Source organism: Boleophthalmus pectinirostris, unplaced genomic scaffold, assembly GCF_026225935.1.
Source record: "Boleophthalmus pectinirostris isolate CB_2022bp ecotype Guang Dong unplaced genomic scaffold, ASM2622593v1 HiC_scaffold_8, whole genome shotgun sequence".
NCBI classification, from domain to species: Eukaryota; Metazoa; Chordata; class Actinopteri; order Gobiiformes; family Gobiidae; genus Boleophthalmus; species Boleophthalmus pectinirostris.
In genome coordinates this window covers 9,701,932-9,724,005 of record NW_026571515.1, presented here as the reverse complement: position 1 = coordinate 9,724,005, position 22,074 = coordinate 9,701,932, and the positions used below count along the sequence as shown (strand labels likewise).

The following is a 22,074-nucleotide window of genomic DNA, read 5'->3' as shown; positions in this document are numbered from 1 at the left end:
TTATGAAACATTTTAAGCAACATTTATTTTTGTGATCTTACAAAAGTTATAATTATAGTCCACTTATAATAAACACTAAGAAGTTAATAAAATGTTACTAGTGGCACCTGCTCAAAACTAATATAATCTAATACTTCATTAACTTGTATTTTTTTATGTAAATGTGCACCACTCAGATAACCAAAGCAAATACATACATCCATTTTGACCAATCCCTCCATGCCGTTCACCATGAAGAGTAAATAAAGTACACCTCAAAGTCGCTGTATCAGATTTTTTCTGTCTTAAAAACATGAAAAACAGAACGAGTCCATTTCAAACAGTTATTCCTCACTTACCTTCTGCATTCAGAGTGTCCTAATTATTCAAAGCAATGAGTTTAAAATCGTTTTTCAAAACATTCAAAGACCAGAGCGGAGTTTTGCTGTCACAGTAAAGCATATTTCTTGATTATAGGACATTAAAACACTTTATAATTAGACACAGACAGTACACAGCTGACTTATATTGGCCTCAAGAGCTGCTTATATAATCAATCTTTGTTCTAAAACATTTACATAAAAACTTTTCTGGTGAAGGGTCTGTCATATGCTTATTACTTTGTCTGGAATGTTTCACAGTATGGCATTAAACCGTTCTATCTTCATGGAGACCAAACCAGACCAAGTTAGAGGTCATATCTGTGGAGAGGCGACCCCGCTCACACTCAGAATGCCTGTATTTCTAGGTGTTTTTGAGCTATAAAATCACTTGTAATTGAATAAATGTATGGTTGAGCTGCTTTAATGCCATACTGTGGAACATTCCAGGCAGAGAAATGACATACCCATAGCAACAAGCAGGTGTCAGACCCTCCACCACCTTCACCTTTTCACTATTCCAGGCTGTGAGAACTGAATTCGCTGAGACAATTATAGAAAATTCTGAAATATAAAACTTAATTCTGTCTTTAGAACTATATTTATTATTTGATTTCATCTGTAGCACTAGTTGGACCTTTTGTCTTTGTGTCTTTGCCGTCACAAGTTTCAGGTCTCTTCTCCACCAGCTCCAGGAGCTCCTTTATGGCCTCGCTCAGCTCCTGGTTTGGGCTCATCTGGTTGGACTGCAGGGCGGAGTGTCCAAATGCCCTCGCCTGGTACAGAAGCGCAACAGATGTCAGACTCTGGGGGAGTAAAGCTCTCTTATATAACAGCCACGAAAAAAAAAAAATACAGTTGACCGGGTCACAGCTTATCCAAGCTGCTGAAATCCATGTTTATACAACGCAGAGAAGAGGGGAAACAGGAGCGGAAGTGAACAAGTGTGTGTACTGATGGTAGTATTAGTATCTGAATATAGTACAGACAGTTTTAGTGCAGTACATTTGGACCGTTTTTGTGCTTGTACAAGTAGGAGGAGGTTTTGTGTTAAAGGGACAATCAGGAATTTTGGACATGGGACCTCATTTCCTAGTTAGTCAGACTGTTGGAGACACTTTTTAAAATATTCCATCCAGTCCTTGGCTAGTGCATGTCAATGGCCGTAGTTATCCTGCCACTAAAAACAGTCTTACCCACTCCACAAAACACCCGAAGCAAATCTATTATTACACCAGACTGTCGATGTAAATGTCTGTGTTGATAGAATAATGTTTGAAATAAAACTAACCTTGCATCGCATGAATCGCCGCATGTTGAGGGACTATTTTCTCATATATCAGTCCGCCGCTGCCAAGGTTTCTATCCGGAAGTACAACTCACTGCTGCTGCTCTGACATAAATCCTTCAAATGCAAGGTTGGTTTTACCTCTAAAATTATTCTATCGACACAGACGTTTACATCAACAGTCTGGTGTAATAATAGATTTGTTTCAGGTGTTTTGTGGAGTGGGTAAGACTGTTTTTAGTGGCAGGATAACTATGGCCATTGACATGCACTAGCCTAGCACCAGCGACCTCTGCAAATACAAGGACTGGATGGAATATTTAAAAAAGTGTCTCCACTCTTTTAGAGGTAAAACCAACCTTGTATTTGAAGGATTTATGTCTGAGCAGCAGCAGCGAGTTGTAGTTCTTGATAGAAATTTTGGCAGAAGCGGACTGATAAATGAGAAAATAGTCCCTCAACATGTCACGATTCATGTGATGCAAGGTTAGTTTTATTTCAAACATTATTCTATCAACACAGACATTTACATCAGCAATCTGGCGTAATAATAGATTTGCTTCGGGTGTTTTGTGGAGTGGGTAAGACTGTTTTTAGTGGCAGGATAACTATGGCCATTGACATGCACTAGCCTAGCACCAGTGACCTCTGCAAATACAAGGACTGGATGGAATATTTAAAAAAGTGTCTCCACACGTCTCCAACACTCTGGCTCACTAGGAAATAAGGGCCTACGTCCAAAATTCCAGACTGTCCCTTTAAAGAGCCCATATTTCTAATTTTTCTGATTTATTATAATGTTATTTCCTCATTGCAAACAGACCTGGAATTGTGTTTTGTTTCTTTCACACAGTTTTAACACACAAACTGTAAATTCAGACTCTCAAACTGAAAACACTGGTAATACAGGAAGTGCTCTACTGCGTTTTAAAACTCACTACACACTTTCACTAGAATCATTTGAACAATTTCTGCGCTCGAATTGCCAATCTCTACTAAAAAAAAGGTAAAAGGAGCTGTTAACTTGAAAACTACCTCGGAGATGTACACAGTTTTGTAATAATGGGTTACTCAAATGGTATCTGCTATTCAAATAGAGCGTATTCGTTTGGACATTATGAACAAAAAGCGGAGACATGAAGCAATATGGGGATCACCACAAATTGATTAATGGGACATAAATATTTGTTCTTGACGGTTGACTATTATACTTTTTATAACTGTCAGTTGCTTGCGTGTCCTTTTTATGTTATCTTGTCTGGCAGTCTGTCTGTGTTCTGTTGTTCTTCTATGTTCTTTTAAAAGAAGCAAAATTGAATAAAGATAATATTAAAATAAATAAATAAATAAATAATGGGTTACTCAGACATGTGTGAATGAAACAAAACACAACTGCAGGCATGTTTTAACGAGGTAAAAGAATTATAATGTGAGTTTAGGATTTACACAACATCACTTTTCTGACTATAATAAGTGTAATGTAAGCAGTGTTGGGAAGGTTACTTTTAAAATGTATTCCCCTACAGATTACAGATTACACACCCCAAAATATAGTTTGTAACATAATCCATTAAATTACTTAAAGTGAGTAACGTAATCTGAATACTTTGGATTACTTGATATTGTCATGTTTTTTAAAAACTACATGAATGAACCAACCACATCCTGAAAATTCTTGTTTGTTCTTTTCAAATTGGCCCTGGTTTAGACCTGTTTTAGACCTGGTTTAGAGACCTGGTTTAGTCCTGGTTTTAGACCTGGTTTAGACCTGGTTTAGACCTGGTTTAGACCTGGTTTAGACCTGTCCTGTTTTAGTCCTGGTTTTAGACCTGGTTTAGACCTGGTTTAGACCTAGTTTTAGACCTGGTTTAGTTCTGGTTTAGACCTGGTTTAGACCTGGTTTAGACCTGGTTTAGACCTGGTTTTTAGACCTGGTTTAACCTGGTTTAGACCTGGTTTAGACTGGTTTAGACCTGGTTTAGACCTGGTTTAGACCTGGTTTAAACTTGGTTTAGACTTAGTTTAGACCTGGTTTAGTCCTGATTTAGTCCTGGATTAGTCCTGGTTTACACTTGGTTTAGACCTGGTTTTAGTCCTGGTTTAGTCCTGGTTTAGACCTAATTTAGACCTGGTTTAGTCCTGGTTTAGTCCTGGTTTAGACCTGGTTTAGTCCTGGTTTAGTCCTGGTTTAGTCCTGGTTTAGATCTAGTTTAGTCCTGGTTTAGACCTCATTTAGACTTGGTTTAGTCCTGGTTTAGACTTAGTTTAGACCTGGTTTAGACCTGGTTTAGACCTGGTTTAGTCCTGGTTTAGACCTGGTTTAGTCCTGGTTTAGACTTAGTTTAGCCCAAAATGTGAAAACAGGAAAATACCTCCATGTAATCCATTTATTTCAACAAAGTAACTGTAATCCAATTACCACTCACTGAAACTGTAACTGAATACAGTTACTTATAATTTGTACTCTGATTACGTAACTCCAGTACATGTAATCTGTTACTCCCCAACACTGAATGTAAGTGATAAAAAGTACTATTAGTCTCTCCCAAAAGCAGCAGTATTAGTATTAGAAGTGCAGGGAGGTTTCATTGACTGGTCAGAGAGGAGGTGTGTCTGACTGTCTGCCATGTTAAAAGTTCAGTGGAAAAACACTTTGTGAAAAACTACTTGGAGAAGAATTTGAGTATGATGCAGTGTCAAAGTTCTAATACAGTTGGACGTCCCAGGTTATGATATTTTTCTTGTTAATGTGAATGAAACAGTCCAGGAAAAATGATTTAGTGTCCTGACGGGTGAAATAATGTCTCACATTTTGAGCACTAGAAAACATATAAATACAGTGGATGAGTGTTTTGATGTATTTGAGATTTAAAGGTGCACTGTGTAACTTCTGGAGGAGTGTCCATCACCAGCTTCTCTCCATGGAGATATTGCCTGGAATGTTCCACAGTATGTCATTACACATTTTTCTGAGCAGGTGACACCACAAGCCCAACTGCATGCCAAATCTGTGGAGAGGCGAGCCCACTCACAATAAGAAGGCAACTTTTGAAGTCAACAAAACCCATGTTATTTAGTAAAGGCAAGATGGATGCGGATAAATTTAATGCTATACAAGGATTTCAGGATTTCAGAAAAAGCAACAATATCTCCATGGAGACAAGCAGATAGTGAATCCTCCACCAGAAAAGTTACACAGTGCAGCTTTAAGACGAAAAGAGAATCACTTTTAATATGTGGTTGTAACAAGAGGAATTTGAGAATAAACGGGAATGGAGGACTTTTTTAAACACATTTTTTTCTATTTTTGCTATGTCAAAGGCACACCTCAGCGGTTACTTGCTTTGTAACTGTATCTTGCATGTGTTAATTGAAATATGAACAACAAAAAAATAAATAAATAAATAGAAACTAGACTTCCTTGTAGCTGTAAAAAAGCACAGAGTCCAATAATCTATGATAAGAACTTGAAGCATGGGTTTATCTCATCTGGGTCACTCAAAACCCTGTAAAAACTCTTTCCAATAAAGGTACACTATGTAACTTTTTTGTTTGGGGGTTCTGTCACCTGCTTGTTTCTACGGATATGTCATTGCTCTACTTGGAATGTTCCACAGTATGACTTTAAACAACCTCACCTTACATTTAGTCAATTACAGGTGTTTTTTTTTTTTTTGTTCAAATTTATCTAGAAAAACAGGCAATCTGACTGAGCAGGGCCGCCTCTCCGCAGATCTGACCTTTAACTTGGTCTGGTTTGGTCTCCATAAAGACAGAAAGGTTTAATCATGGAGAAAAGCATTTGATGGACCCTCCACCAGAAAAGTTGCACAATGCACCTTTGAACCGAAAAGATTGATTTAGTTATTTTTATGAGCAAGTTAAACCTCACAGGGGTCATGGAGTTTAAGACCACGGCTCCTAAAGGGCTTTTTATCAGCACGTTTACAGTGGGAAGTCAACACAGCTCGCGGCCATTTCCTACTAAACCCGACATCTTTACAGCTTTGGCTAATTACCCGTAATCCTGCGAGGAGACAACACGGGGCGTCTGGTGAGAAGAGTGTCAGTGTGTCAAACGCTAAGCCCGGGTCACGAGACTTACCTTGACACGGTTGCCTCCGATGAACCACAGCTTGGAGAGACAGAGCGAGGCCAGTGTGACGAGGCCGTGATCCTTCCTGGTCTGGTGCTCTTCAAAGTCCAAGATGGTGTGCAGCATGTTGTCCACTTCCACTTGTCTGGCTTTGTCTTAAAAATTGAGAGAAAAGTAGGAAGAAATTAGTAAAAAAAATTTATATTAAAGGTTCTTTATTACTCAATGTTAACTTAAGTCATGTTAGAATGTTGTTACCTTCTTAAAAACATAGTTGGACTTTTGTTTTGTTTCATTCACACATGTTTGAGTAAACTTTTATCATTATCTACGTCTCCATAACTCAAAATACTCAGTGCCTTCCGCACTCAGTTCAAGTAGAGGTAGTGTTCAAGTTAACAGCTACCTTTTACTTTTAGTTTAGTAAAGATTGCCAATTTCAGGGCAAAATATGCAGGGTTTGTGTGTTAAACATGTGTGAAAGAAACAAAACACAACTGTGTGTTTGTGATGAGTAAACATTATAACCTAGATCAGAAATTAATGCAATATGGGTCTTTAAAATCTCTGGTGAAGGTGTGTCATTTCGGTCATTCCTTCATACAAATGCACTTTTCATAAATATTGAACACTGAAGACCATAAACACTCAAAAAAGCTACAGTTTTGTAAATCTTCTGAGTTAGTTACCATGATATTTGAATGTGTGTCACTTGTCAAAAATGTTCTCGCAATACTAAAATTTAAAACTCGATTTCGATACTAAGAAAAACCACAATGATAATTAAAAACACTCGTGATCGTGATTTTCAACATTAAAACATAGTAGTTTCTTTTATATTCCCATGTGGTCTTATATCTGTGTAATCCCTCATTGGTCCATGTTCGTATACTAACCTGTGTGCTCTTATACTTGTTCTGATGCAGCTCAAAATCATTCTAAAGCTTCATAAAAGGTTCATTTCTGTCCTGTGAATGTGACTTTTCAGAACTGATTGTTGCTCAAATGAGTATCTAGTTTCAATTCTAGTTTTAGTATCTGATTTCCGATACTTTTCTTGCTTCACCACTGTTTCTGCTTAAACCTTATCATGTAATTTTATATAATTTTTTAGGACAAAATGTTCCCGCGCTGCTATTACTAACAACTACAAGATGTGACAATTCAGAGAAATTCTGTTCTCTTCACTTGACATGCCCATTCTTATAATTACATTTCTAGTGAGCCTACAATAAATTAACTGCATCATAAATATTGCTTCATGGGTGTGACGCCTTCTGACTGTATGACTCCATTTCCCATGAGGCCGTGGGGCAGTGTGTCGCCAGTCTGCGGCTCAGATCTGGGGCACAGACAGTGACGGAGCTCGGAACAGTGTCTGTTTTAAATCTGCGCTTGAGCCTTCGGATCACACTGCAACAACCACCACTAAAATTAGCAACTGACCTTGTTTTTTAGCAAATCCAGTGGAGCCCGATGTTTGTGTTTCTGTGCGAGTGGTTCAAGTGTGACGTAATGCTCTGACCGTCTGAATGAATAATACATTAGCTACTGCTTCATTATTTAAAGCTGTACTGTGTAACTTCTAACTAAGATGGAGAGTCCACCACTTGCTTGTCTCCGTGGACATGTTATTTCTTTGCTTGGAATGTTCCACAGTAGGACATTTATATAATTATGCCTTATTTGACACCTTTTGTTACTTATTTAGAATTTATTTTTACCTTTATATATTTTTTTCCTCTTCATTATTATATTATATTGTGATGTGTGAGCTGCTGTGTCCAAACAATTTCCCTTGTGGATCAATAAAGTTTGTATAAGTCTAAACATATCTCCCTTGCATTTGTTCAATTATAGGTGTTTTAAAGCTCAAAATACTTTAAAACATTAATTTCTACCATGTGCAGGCTTGCCACGGCATAGATCTGACCATTAACCTATAATATCTGTAATATCTCCATGACGACAAGCAGGTGATGGACCTTCCACCAGAAAAGTTACACAGCACACCTTTAATTAAAAGCTTTTTTACATATTTTTTTCTCTCATAATTTTAACCAGTGTCGAGCTTGTAATTAGGAGACAGTTTTGTGACTTAATACTTGGCTTGATTAAAAGTAATTATACATTTATACAGTATCATAAAATATGCATAACCTTGTTCAGTTATTGTTGTATAACTGTATTGTATTTTTTATATTATTTTGTATTAATTAATTCATTTTGTTAGTTATTAAAAATGAGCTATGTAAGTTTTCTCACTGGGGTCCATCAACTTCTTCGCTTATAAAAATGTGATTTCTTTCCCTGGAACATTCCACAGTATGATATAAACATATCTTATCTTTAATATATTAAACTAAAGGCATTTTTATCACCAATAAATACTTGCTTTGGAGGAGACATCTCCTCTAGGTAAATTTCAAAATATTCTGTGGAACATTCCAGGTAAAACATTTCCGTGAAGAAAACATATGTCCCTTTATTTGTTCACTTTTGGATTCTTTATCTTGTTAAATATGGGACCGTTTATTTGACACCAGCTTTGCACAAGCTCCTACTTATTTCACAAACTAACTTAGATTTGACTCAGCTCCACCTGTTGTTTAGTATAATGCTTGTACATTAACTCTTTCCCCCTGGACGCCTACTAGGAACAACCCATACATATGTTACTAGGGCTACCCATAGAGCATAATTGCATAAAAGAAAAACAGACTTCCACGAGTGAGTTCAGGGCAATTTTGGTTCATAATCGAGTATAAAGCCCGGATAGTTTGTTCAGATATCACAGGACTCCATACAGACGCATCAGCGCATTCTCATCTTCATAAGATTCACTCTCTGTAAGTCCGTCGCTATCGCTGTTTTCCACTTTATAATCACCCTCATCATCACTTTGAAATCTATAAAAGTCACTTTCTCTAAACTTATCCATAAAATACATCTGCTCCTCATTATTTCTAAAACTGTGCGCCGCAGCGCCGCGATCTTTCCATTACACGTGTTTCGTGTTGTGTTTTTTCCGGAAGCTACCATCGCCACTACTTAAATTAACTTCGGAAAAAATCGGCAAAAACATATCCTTGAATCCTAATGGTCAGCCTAGTGTGGGTTGTAGTGGCCCCGACCTATCACAGCCTCTGTTTACATGTGAAAAACCGAGCCATTTCTAAAGGTCGTCAAATCACGTCTTTAGTGATACAGCGGAGGTGTCAAAAGTCGTCATTAAGGGTACATGGGGGGTCGTCAAATGTCGTCTTCATGGGGGAAAGAGTTAAGTTAAATTAATATGATCTTTGTGTGTTGTCACAAACTAGCATCAGGACACGATAAAAGACACACCCTCTTCCAAACCCACGTGTAAATTGTTGCACTTGAGCTCAATGTGATTCAAAATAAGACAAAGCGACATTGGCACATACTTCATAGCTCTTACATCACATCCTATGACACGGACATGTTTGTTAATAGCTCCAGATACAACATTTTAGTTATTTTTAGGGATGGGCCAATATATCAGTCCAGAATCGCTATCAGTAGATATTCACGCTTTATGAGTATTAACATATTGACCAAAATAAACTATTCTAGTCCACCACACTCCCTCAGTCCACGTCTTTATACAGTCTATGGTTCAGTGGTTTGAAAATTCATGTTATCCTTATTTTAGAAAGAAGGTTTTTTTTTCTTTGTTCACAACAAAATTGTCTAAAATAAAAAAAATAAAAAAAACTCTACATAGAAAATACTAGCCCAAAATTGGTTATTGGACCAAACTTCGGTATGGGCCTACATTTTCTGTATTGAAAATGGTTATTGATGATGAGTGTTTGTCCATCTAACTCTAAAAGCAAAATAATTACCAAAAGTGGGCTCCACAGACGTCGTAGGATTCTCCAAAAGGGGTTCTATTAGTTTAGTCAAGTGAGAGTGCCAGGTTTCTGCCACCTACAAAACAAAAAAGACAACATTATATTTCAGCTGTTCATGCCTGGGGTCCCTCATGACTAGAGCATACTTCTGTTACTAAATGGAGAGTATGCAGCCTGTGCTTTTTTTGGTTTAAAATAGGAGGTACAATCAGAACTTGCATAGAGACGACACATACAGGCTTTTCTTATTCTCAGTATATGGATAGATCAGAAACTCTAGAATGTTTATGAAATTTTAAAATGCAGATTCAACATACAAATGACAGAATATGTATTACAAATAAGAGCTTCTTCATAAGATATTAAGAGAACTTTTTTTTTTTTTTTTACCTCATTATACAAAGACCGAACAATCAGTGTCTTCCCCTGTTTGGCAAAAACACTGGCCATAAGAAAATATCCATTGCTGCAAACAATGCTGCCGAGGCCGTACTCCTCAGTAGCATAGTAAATCTGCAGGGATAGAAACACCGTATATCAGCAGACGTATGGGCTAATGTTAATAATGTCTCTTGGAATCGTACGTCATTAGCGAAGTTGAATAGAGCGCCGTCTAGGTCCCCCGTGGTGCTCTGCAGTCTGCCCAAACTCCGGTGCAAGCGGTGGTGCAGCTCGTTGCCACAGTCTGGGTTTTTGAACACAGAAAACTCGGCCTGAGACAGCAGCCCAGCGGCCGTGGAGACATTTCCTAACCCTGGGCACACACATGCATCAAAGAGACATCAGTGTACTCAAAATTATACATATTTATTCTAGATACTGGAGCTTCCATTTGTAGGTAATCCTGTCACGATAATTACTATATCAACTTAGCGTTCCAATATATTGTAAATGGAACAACAATTTTTGGGGGTCAACATTTATCGTGGGGACTAAGGCAAAGCAAGGCAAGTTTATTTGTACAGCATAATTCGTACACAAAGTCATTAAAAGTGCTTTACAGAATAAGAAATACATTAAAATCACAATAAAAATGAATCAAAACATAAATAATCATCAAAAACATAAATTAGAGAGAAGAGTGCAGAATGTTTGTTATTGGTGCTTAAAAGGGTGAATTGTGAACTAAAATGTACTTATGTGTTGCATCCTGCTGTTTATTTAAAACAGCTCAACAATATTTGACAATATTATACATTTAGAGTATGTTTTTGTGAGTAATTCTGCTGTGCGGTTTGGTTTCATTGTTATCGTTTGGCGTTACCGGTATATCTGTTATCATTCCAGGCCTATTTGTAGGGTGCACGCACACGTTCACACAAGTATCTGACCCATGAGTAAGTATCCTGTGACTGTGTTCTACATGGAGGACGTGGACTTTGGTAACCACAATGGGATTTTTTTTAGATGATTAACAGTTTGCAGCTCATGCAATCCTGGAAGTTCATTAGGTGTGTGTGGGAACTAGGCTGTCAGTGTTGTTTATTTAGGTGTGGGTGACTTGGTGTTAATAACTAATGTCACTCAATTTGTCCAAACACGTCAAAGGTGTATTTGTGTAACTTTTATGGTGCAGGGTCCGTCAAATGTTTTATTCCATGGAGATGTTATTCCTTCGTCTGGAATGTTTCACAGTATGGCATTAAATCAAACCAGGCAAATTTGTGGAGAGGCGACCTGGCTCACAGTCAGAATGCCTGTTTTTCTAGGTATTTTTGAGCTATAAAACCACCTGTAATTGAATAAATGTAAGGTAAAGCTACACAATGCACCTTTCAACTCACGATATTGTCTAACACAATGATGGAGAAAAGCTTTTGACGAGCCCTCCACCAGAAAAGTTACACAATGCACCTTTAAGTAACAAAAGTGAGTACTTCATCATCCACTGCTGCTTGATAACGTTAGGCTGCCTTCCTCACCCATGTAAGCGTCTGCCAGCAGGAGGTATGCAGGGACCAGCTGGACGGAGGAGGGGCCGAACACGTCGGTGCAGAAGTGGAGGCACGTCTGACCCGCGGGCAGGGCCTCCTCGTGCTTCCCCTCAGCCAACTTCCCCTCAGCTATGGACCTGGCGATGGCAATCAGCTCCCTCTGAGGAAATGAATGCACCCACACAAGTGAGTTCATGTTGTGAGACTAGGATGAAATCGTTTACATACTTAAAAAAGATTTGCAATGGTTGTTTGGCAGTTCTGGGGAACATCTAGCAGTACTTAGTAAGTCTTTTCTTAGTAATTACTTGACTGAGGCACAAAGTCGAGTGAAAAGTGCAGTGTAAAGGTTGTTGGATCTTTCCAAATATGGTTAAACTGCCACTGCATTTTAAGAGGTTGTGTCATCTGACCTCCCTTTCAGTCCTCCCATCTCTCCTTTAGTCCTAAAGACCCCAACCCTCCTACCTTCTCAATCTGCCCTTTAGTCCTCCAGACCCCACCGCTCCTACCTTCTACCTCTACCCTTTAGTCCTCCAGACCCCAACCCGATGATCTTCTCACTCCCCCCTTTAGTCCTCCAGACCCCACTGCTCCTACCTTGTACCTCTCCCCTTTAGTCCTCCAGACCCCAACCCCTCTACCTTCGCACTCTTCCCTTTTGTCCCCCAACCCAACCCCTCCCATCTTCTCACTTTACCCTTTAGTCCTCCAGACACCACCCCTCTGACCTTCTTACTCTCCCGTTTAGTCCTCCAGACCCTACCTCTCCTACCTTCTCGCTCTCCCCTCTAGACCTCCAGACCTCACCCCTGCTATGTTCTCACTCTCCCCTTTAGTCTTCCAATCCTATCTCTCTTACCTTCTCACTCTCCCCTTTGGAGCTCACTCCTCCTACCTTCTCACGCTCCCCTTTAGTCCTCCAAAACCATCCCCTTCCTGCCTTCTCTCTCTTTAGTTCTCCAGTTCTACTCAGAAGATAATGGAACCCTATAACTCCAGGAGATAATGTTACTTTTTACAACTAGAAATAAATCCAAACGGCTGTATTTAACTGAGGGGTAAATAAACATGGCTGTAAATTCATTCAAATCTCTCTGGTTATTCTTCACACATCATGTTAATTAGTTTTTCTAAAATCTGCACCTTTTTAATGTCCTTCTCTATTCGTTCTTCTTTAGTGTAGAGCGTCTCTGTGCGGATCGGGACCAGCAGCGGGCAGATCTTCTCATGAATCCCCACCCAGTCCGCAAACTGGTGTGTGGCATTGCTAAAACACACAAATACAAAAGGGAGACAGTTCAAGTTCACCACTGTGGAGAATTTAAACACTTTAATACGCATAAAGTGCACACAGGTTACACTACATTACAGTAAAATAGTTACTTCATGTCAGAGGTGGGACCAAGTCTTTGTTTTGCAAGTCCAAGTCGAGTTTCAAGTCACTGGCCCATAAGTGCAAGTCAAGTCCAAGTCGTCTGCTTTGAGCTTCAAGTCATTTCAAGTCTTTAAACCAAATATAACTTAGATTTTTGCAATTTATATGACTTTTAAGATAAACTGTACATTAAAAAATCATAGTATATTTATAATGTAAGTATATAAGAGTTGTAGAAATTAGTTTAGTAAATTTTTCCTTGACAAGATCTTAGTGTGAATCATTATGGTCAGAACAGAAAGAATTCAGATTTAAAAGTGCTTCTCAAGTCTTCTCAAGTCACAGGGCTCAAGTCCAATTCAAGTGCCAAGTCACTGACCTTCAAGTCCAAGTCGAGTCCCAAGTCTTAGTCCATTTTATCAAGTCAAGTCCCTAAAATAGTGACTCAAGTCTGACTCGAGCCCAACTCACGTCTTGCAAGTTCCCACCTCTGGTTCATGTCATTAATCGGACTAAAAATGACTTTGTTGAAGTTTATAATTTTACTTCCTGGTTAAACATGGGCAGCAAATGTTACATAAGAAGAGCAAATAAAAAAAACAAAAAACACTAAAGACTAATTGTTTCAAAATTTAAATACAAATTAAAATAAAACATCTATATTGTTTTAAATACAGAATATGGGTGTATTTTTTTTATAAACTGACATAGGCAGGGGGATTCTTTTTCAGGTCTCAGTGCCATTTCTGTATTTTCAACTTTTTTCAACTTTGTATTGGAAAACAACACACACACGTCATGCACATTAAACAAACCTGAAATACTGACCACATTGCTCGGCCCTACTGATCTTTGAGTTCTTAGAAAAAAAAAACAACGTTCTGGCTAAAGGATAAACCCACATCTGTAAACGGCTCGGAATAGCCTAAGGAATCTGAGCTGGTCCAAACTGGTTATAACTGGTTTAGATTGCTCTGTGGGGATGCTCCTGCCACAATGTCACTGATTACTTTAAACAATACCCACGTGCACCTCTGGATCAGCAGAGTTCAATGTCAACTAGAAGAACTACTGCAACTACTGCATTACAAATATACCTCATGGCTAAATGTTTGATATCAAGTAAAAGTGTTAAAAAATTTAGCACTATTTCCCCATGAGGGCACTGGGAGCTGGGTAGAGAACATAACACTGAACTTGATTTTCCTTCTACGCAGCAAACCCGGATGCAATTTCAGGTTGAAATATTTCAGAGTTGTTTTTAACACAAAAAGTCTTATTTTAACAGTCTGAAAGTTAAATGGGTGTTAATTGTTAATTCGGCATCTCCCACACACCACTTCAAACTCATGCGAGGCAAGACCAGTTTGAACCAGTTTTGTACATAATTTCATCTCAAATTCACTAAAATAAAGTGTAAAAATAAAACACCTTTGTGTGTTGTTTAGCTAAATCAGGATAACTCTACAAAGTGTTATCGGTTTACTCTCAAAACATTAATATAACTCTTGATTTCGGGATTAAACAGGAACTTTGGTCCAATGTTACTTAATTAACATTTCCAAAAAATGTTAAATTAACTCTAGAACAACTTGGACTCATATAAACCCTGAGTAAATGTTAAAATTGATTGATTGTGAGAGTCAATTTTAACACTCTACTTTTTGCTGTGTGCCAAGTCTACAGTAAAAGCTGAAAAAAAAAAAAAGCTAACTAAAAAAGAATTTATTGCATAGTTCTGAGAAAGAGCCATATGAGTCGCTATTGTTATAAATGTTTAAAAAAAAAAAAAAACAGTAATAAATATCTACGGTAATGTATCTGTTTTACCCCACTGGGAGCAAAGCAAAGAATATACAATTACTGAAACACTTTGTTCTCATAAATTATTACATCTTACCAAGTCTAGAGTAAAAGCTGTAAAAGAAAAAGCAACACATTTATTGCATAGTTCTAAGAAAGAGAGATACAGTATGAATTAATATTTAACACGATGGGGTGAGTGCTGATTGGCTGTTCAAGGGTCATCCAAAAAACACAACATGGCCAAAGATTCTTAAATGTAAATAGTGAAGTGACAAAGTATTTGGGTTAGACTGATTTACTCCTACTTTCTCCATTCATGGTTTTAATCTCAGGTACTCCGGGTTTAAGTTACCTGGGAGTTGAAAATGTATTCTTCCCATTTCCCACTCACTTTTTCTCCTTGGCTTTTGACTATTTATGTGGCTGTGCTTGTCACTGTTTGTTATGTGTCCTGTCTAATTTGTGTGCAGCACTTTGCTCGACTGTGTTGTTTTTAAAAGTGCTCTCGAAATAAAGCTGAGCTGAGTGGAGACTTTGTGATGCTTTACATAAGTGTAGTGTCATGTAGAGCCTGTCTGCTTTTCAGTGGACTTCGTGGTTGAGTTTTCCGTCACTTACATGCTTCTCTCCCTCTCTCCCTCTGTTTTCTCGATCTCTCTCTGCCTCTCTCTCCTCCGCAGATGGCTGAGGGGGGAAACAGCGAGACCAGGCCACGTAATGCAGCATGTTGGACTGGTTTCATTTGTGGTTATGTTGATATAAAGGGCTGGGAGCATATTGTTTCATAAGGGTTCCAAAGAAGTCCACTAAAGGTTATAGAGGGCGCCTTTACAGGGGTCCTGGCTCGGTCCTGGTCTGAGATCCCTGGTTAGTCCTGTTGTAGACTCGGTTTGGTCCTGTTCTAGTCCTTGGGTAGTTGAGTAGACATATTATCCATAATTTAGGGGTGCATTGTGTAACTTTTCCAGTGGAGGGTTCGTCAAATGCTTTTTTCCATGAAGATGCATGGTATTAAACCTTTTGAGCTCCATGGAGACCAAACCAGACCAAGTTACAGGTCAGATCTGTGGAGAGGCAACCCCGCTCAGTCAGAATTCCTGTTTTTGTGAAATGTAAATACACACATGCAAACACTGCATTGAGAAACCCACCAACCCCAACTACCCATGCCCCTTCTTTTCTTCTTTCTTCATCTCTTCTTTTTATTTACTTAATGTTTTGTTCTTTTGTTGTTGTTTGTTTTTTTATATGTGTTAGTCTTATATTTTGCCATGTATATTTTGTTATTAATGTGTCGAGTATCCATTCCCTCAAAAACGACAAATTACATTTAAAAAAAAAAAAAAAAGAATGCCTGTTTTTTGAGGTATTTTGAGCTCTAAAACCACCTGGAATATAATAAAAGTAAGGTAGAGCTGTTTACTGTCATCCTGTGGAACATTTAAAAAGGGTATCCCTAGGTTTGACTACCCCAAATGTAAGACATTTTTAAGACCTTTTTAAGACCATTTAAATGAAAATTAAGACCAACATCACACCAGATATGCAGGTGAAAAACACCAGATCCAATTCTAATAATGACCATTACTCACTGCTTTAAATAACAAAAATACTTTTATTATAAAATCTCATTCAGAACTCATTTATAGTAGTATGCATTGCTTGTAACATGGCCAAAAACTAAGTATGGTTTGTGCATCCTCCAAATTAGATGTTCATTCTCATTATGTGATTTCACGTTGTTGTTTTTTGCAGTCCGGTTGAGTTTACAAAAATATAGGCAGTGTTGGGGAGTAACAGATTACATGTACCGGAGTTATGTAATCTGAGTACAAAATTATGAGTAACTGTATTCAGTTACAGTTATTGTTTCAATGAGTGGTAACTGGATTACAGTTACTTTGTTGCAATAAATGGATTACACGGCGGTATTTTCCTTGTTTTCATATTTGGGGCTAAATCCCTTTTTTTTTCTCAGTAATTCCACTCATTGCCGGACACTAAACCAGGTCTAAACCATGTCTAAAACAGGATTTAGCAGGACTAAACCAAGTCTAAACCAGATCTAAACCCAGGATTTAACAGGACTAAACCGTGCTGTGTGGACCGTGTCTCCCCCTCCATCCATCCATCCATCCATTTTCTTCCGCTTATCCAAGGTCGGGTCGCGGGGGCAACAGTCTGAGGTTAGCCTCCCAGACTTCCCTCTCCACACACACGTCCTCCAGCTCTTCCAGGGGGATCCCGAGACGTTCCCATGCCAGCCGAGAGACATAGTCCCTCCAGCGTGTCCTGGGTCTTCCCCGGGGCCTCCTTCCGGTGGGACATGCCCGGAACACCTCCCGAGGGAGGCGTCCAGGAGGCATCCGAAACAGATGCCCGAGCCACCTCAACTGGCTCCTCTCAACATGGAGGAGCAGTGGCTCTACTCCGAGCTCCTCCCGTGTGACTGAGCTATGGTGTCTCCCCCTCTTCTATCAATAATATTTTTAAAGACTCGACCTTTTCATTTTCTTTAATCAGACAAAACATCTTATGTGAAGATTTCCTAGTCTTTGTTACTCTTCAGCAAATCAAGTAATCCAAAGTATTCAGATTACGTTACTCACCTTCAGTGCATAATTTGTTTGTTTTTGTTTTTTTGTTAAATCATTGTTATATGATGCATGATTATGTTAATTGACCGAAGAAAATATACTACTACTACTACTACTACTACTACTACTACTACTACTACTACTACTACTACTACTACTACTACTAGTAACTTAATGGATTCTGTTACAAACTACATTTTGGTGTATGTAATCTGTAATCTGTAGAGGAATACATTTTAAAAGTAACCTTCCCAACACTGAATATAGGCTAATGAAATTTAAGACCCTTGTGAAAAAAATAAAACTTGGACAACATAATTTAAGATTTTTAACGCCTTAATTTAGGGACATGAAATTTAAGGCCTTTTTAAGACTTTTAAGACCCCGCGGCTACCATGTTTAAAGCAGAACAATGATATATCCATAGAAAAAAAAGAAGGTGACAGACCCCCCCAACCAAAAAGTTACAGTGCACCATTAACGCTCACTGATACAAATTCCTCCATGTAGTAGGTAATAATATTTAAAACAGATGGAAAGCAACTAAATGAATATGACTGAAATGCAGATGAGTTCTTGTCTTGTGTAACCACTAATAGAAACGATCACATTCAACATTGGTGCGTTTGTCTTTTGGGGATTTCAAGACAAAGTGCAATGTAATCAATAGGAAAAACTGACTCTTGCCCCCCCGTCAGCAAGTATGACAACATCGCATTCTAGCGTCTAACACCGAAGTAATTGACGAGGGTTAATTTGCGAATTTGGCATCGATTGGTAGTTTTCAGCTTTTCCGATTGGGATGATGTCATGCTCCCTGATGGGGAACAAGAGCTGGTTTTTCCTATTATAATTACATTGTGCTTTGCCACAAAATATCCAAACGGTAATGGTTGAACCTGATGATTTCTATTAGTGACTAGACCAGTTATCTTCTTGCACACAACATATTCTGCCTTTTAACAATAATCATTTTAGTTGCCCCCTGTCTGTATTAAATAGTATTGGTCTACAGATTAGGGATGTAACGATATCCAAATCTCACGGTACGATATTATCACGATATTTATTGTGATATTTTGGAGAGGCTAATACAATTGTAGATGGGACACTTTTTTGCTTTTAAAATACCTTGACAAGATTTTGGTGTGAATTATTTCCACCATAATCCCAAGAACTCAAGTAAAATCATATGTCTCCATGTTGTTTGCACTGAAATGAATCATGAGATATGTAGTTTCTGATGTTCATAAACTGTTGCTGCTATAAAACCATGCATTTAAGCAAAGGAACCTGTAATTCAATATATTGTGACAGTCCATGATATCATTTTGAGACTTTTGACAATGCGATATCACAATATTTTGTTTTTTGTTGCATTCCTACAACAGATTATATTAACCTGCCCTATTGTTAACTGTGGTGGGGGCAAAATAACTACTGATAAAGCAGATTTTGTGGTGTGGTTGGATGAGCAAAGCAGCAACCAAACAAAACCAAACACAAATAATAGTTTAAATCCTCCAGCTCAAGTATTCCTAACCACATCTAGCTCAAGATCTGGAGGAGCATACCCAGATGTGGTTGGCCCAGTAGCTTTCAAAGACGGATCAAAATGAGGCAAAAATTTCCCTACAGGGACAATAACGTGTAATGTAACCTTGTGAAATTCTATTCTAATCACTAATTTGTGGTTAAACATTTGTGAATTTCGTTTGTGAATATGAATTAAACACCATAGGATTGCTGATCTAACACTGGCTCCATGTGAGAGAATGACATCACCATTTTATCGCCTCTTTTTATGTTATGTGGATATATCTCGCATATAACGCTGTCTTCTTGCGTTGCTCTTTTTTCTGCTGTTCACAACTGCAACACATAGGTCTGGGCTGGGAAGAACAGGCTGGATATGTGGCTATAAGCTGCCTTAAATAGACATGGTTTTAGTGGCTCATCTCCCTAAGTCCAGCCTTAGCGAGAGGAATGTCACCACATGCTACTCTCTTCCTTCTCCTGTTCCTTCTCTCTCTCTCTCTCCTCCATACGAAAGCCAAGGATTTCTCCGAGCACGCCCCATCCCATTATCATCTGTAATTAAGGCGGCAGCAGCAGCAGTAGCAACAGGGAGGCCCACCTAGTGCATTGTTGCCATGACCAGTTGAGTCTATTCTAATAAATGACTTTGAATGGCTGTGTTGTTTGGTCCATCCTTTATTATCGCAGAGGCAGTAATTCCTTCGCACTGACATGAGGAAAAATAATTTGTTCTCCAGCTGTTCCACTGCTCCTCCAGACTCCAGGCAGCTCCCTCTCCCTCCTCCTCCTCCTCCTACAGCAGCAGAAGCAGCAGCAGCGGGCAGTCACATGAGTCGTCCTCAACAATGCCTACGTGGGATTTTTCCGAGGTTGAAATAAAATGGTGTACACTGCCATCTAGCGTAAGAACCAGATATGACAGGACCTATTAGATATGTCACGTTTTTTGGACATATTGCTTAATTTTCACTTTATTACCACTTACATAGGCTATATTGTATTTGCTATTTTAGAGTGGTTCCATATTTTTTTTAATTTAAAGCCATGAAAGGGCTGACTTAATTAGAGTGACCAGATTTTCAAAATAAAAACTTGGACACCTCCGATTTGTGGTGTTTGGTAATAATAAAATTGTGAAACAAGTGCGTAATTAATGAAAATTGTTATGCAGATACCATTCATGAGTAACACGTGAGCCAGTATAGTCACATTTTCTTTGCGTTTTGGTCATTTTTAAGTATCCTTTTCTGTATTTTAACAGATATACATTATGTTTTGAAAAATATAGAGCTCTGGAATGAATAATGCATTCAGTTTTGTTTGTTTTAATTTATTTTTGTGTCTTATATATGCAGTATGTTGTAACGAAAACTGTAAATGTTAACTTGCTTTTCATACGCTGTTTCTTGGAATTCTGTCATTGTTTAATATGGTTAGGCACTATAAGTACCTTTTACTTCAGCCTAAACCCTTTTGGTCATGATCTATGGGATTGTAGTCTATGTTTTGTTTTGTCTTGCAGTGCTGCAAAATGACTGAATAAACTACTACTACTATAATATTCCGAACAACTGTACAACAACTCTCCCTTATGGAACAGATAACCCCTATGTCCTGTCAATCATCATATCATTGTTGCACTGTCTTCCTATGGCCTATTATATATAGCTGAGATTTTATATTTTATTACTTATTTTTCTATTTTATTTTGACTTGTACATATACATTTACGTAATTATGTCTTATTTCACGCCAGTCTCTTGCTATGTTTTTTGCTACTTGTTAGAATTTATTATTGTCACTTATATTTTTTTTTCTTTGTTATTATATTATATTGTGATGTGTGAGCTATTGTGTCCAAATAATTTCCCTTGTGGATCAATAAAGTTTGTCTAAGTCTAAGTCTAAACATATCTCCTTAGCATTTGTTCAATTACAGGTGTTTTGAAGCTCAAAATACCTTAAAAAACATGAATTCCTACCATGTGTAGGCTTGCTACTCCACAGATCTGACCATTAACCTGTCTCCATTGTGATTACCAAGTTTATTTCCATACTGCAAAACAGTAATATAAGTAATAAGTAATTTTACTTAAACAAATGACAATGTAGACCTCTCTTTACTGTTGGCAAGTATCAAATTTGTCAAAAAGAGGCACACCAGGGACATTGCTTTGGATAAATCTGTAGGAACAGGGGACACAGGGCTCAAAACTGTGACTGTCCAGAGTAAATAGGGACGTCTGTTCACCCTAAATTTAATAGCAAGTAACAGCAAATAATAAAGGAATGAATAATGCCAGCTACTCTATGATATTAAAATGTTTTGACTAGAATGAATCTTTTCTTGTAACCTACATTTTCTTGAAACTAAAAAGTCTATTTTAAACTTTGAATTATTAATATAAGTACAACAAAAATAATAAATGCCAAAAGTTGTATACATCCTACAATATAACAAATTTTGAAGGATAGTTTTGTTTGTTTGTTATTTGTTTTACTGCAGGACCACGGAAACAACACGTGCCCCAACAAATAATAGCTTTGATAACGTAATATGGAAAAGCAAATTTTGACTTTTATACACAGTTTGCAGTAAATATGAAGAAAGCTACCTCAATTGTGTTAATTTGCCAAACAAATTCCTTCAAATCTCACAAAAATGTTAAAATGAATGTGATTTTAGCAAAACAACTCACCAGTAAAACGTGACTCTGCACTGCGCGCACTGCAGGTACGCTCTGTTGTGACAAACTTCACACAACTTTTGCGTCCCCTTCGGTAAAGCGAGAGGGATTATCGGGGTTCCTATGGCTAAATCTTGAGTTTCCATGTTTGCAAAAAGGTTGGCAATGAATACAGAAAATATAAGGAGCTAAAATGCAAATGAAACGGTTCAAAAGTTCTCCAAGCTACAGCTGCTAACCATCAGCTAATTGCTAACTGTTACCATGGAAACGAGTCGCTCACCCCAAATTTAATCTTCCTGTGTGCGTTAAAATTATTAAAACTATACTTCTTTAGATACTAATCATAAGACATATAAATAAGAAAATAAATACATATAAATTAAAATAAAATAAAATAAAATTGTGAAAAGAGCGTGTAACATTGTGCATTCACGTGTCAGTCGTAATCTGAGAGATTCCTATCGCTGCATTATTTTTATTTTATTTTTATATTTTTTTTGCTTTATAGT

The 22,074-nt window shown here is 37.9% G+C and overlaps 1 protein-coding gene across 1 annotated transcript; it reads right to left on the bottom strand.

Moving 5' to 3' along the window:
* Nucleotides 1–108: 108 nt before the first annotated feature.
* Nucleotides 109–21,781, bottom strand: zmynd12 (zinc finger, MYND-type containing 12). Its single transcript, XM_020925830.2, has 8 exons — nucleotides 21,575–21,781; nucleotides 12,702–12,825; nucleotides 11,544–11,715; nucleotides 10,206–10,375; nucleotides 10,012–10,134; nucleotides 9,613–9,697; nucleotides 5,753–5,898; nucleotides 109–1,135 (listed from the first exon to the last, which is right to left on the bottom strand). The coding sequence occupies exons 1-8, from the start codon at nucleotides 21,706–21,708 to the stop codon at nucleotides 965–967; spliced, it is 1,125 nt and encodes a 374-aa protein (XP_020781489.2). The 5' UTR covers nucleotides 21,709–21,781; the 3' UTR covers nucleotides 109–964.
* Nucleotides 21,782–22,074: the final 293 nt, after the last annotated feature.

Coding starts and splice junctions, on each gene's coding strand:
- zmynd12 (XM_020925830.2), bottom strand. CDS start 21,708: ATGGAAACTCAAGATTTAGCCATAGGAACCCCGATAATCCCTCTCGCT. Junction 9,698..10,011: donor TTCGGTCTTTGTATAATGAG/GTAAAAAAAAAA, acceptor TTTGTTTTGTAG/GTGGCAGAAACCTGGCACTC. Junction 1,136..5,752: donor TCGGAGGCAACCGTGTCAAG/GTAAGTCTCGTG, acceptor CTTCTGTACCAG/GCGAGGGCATTTGGACACTC.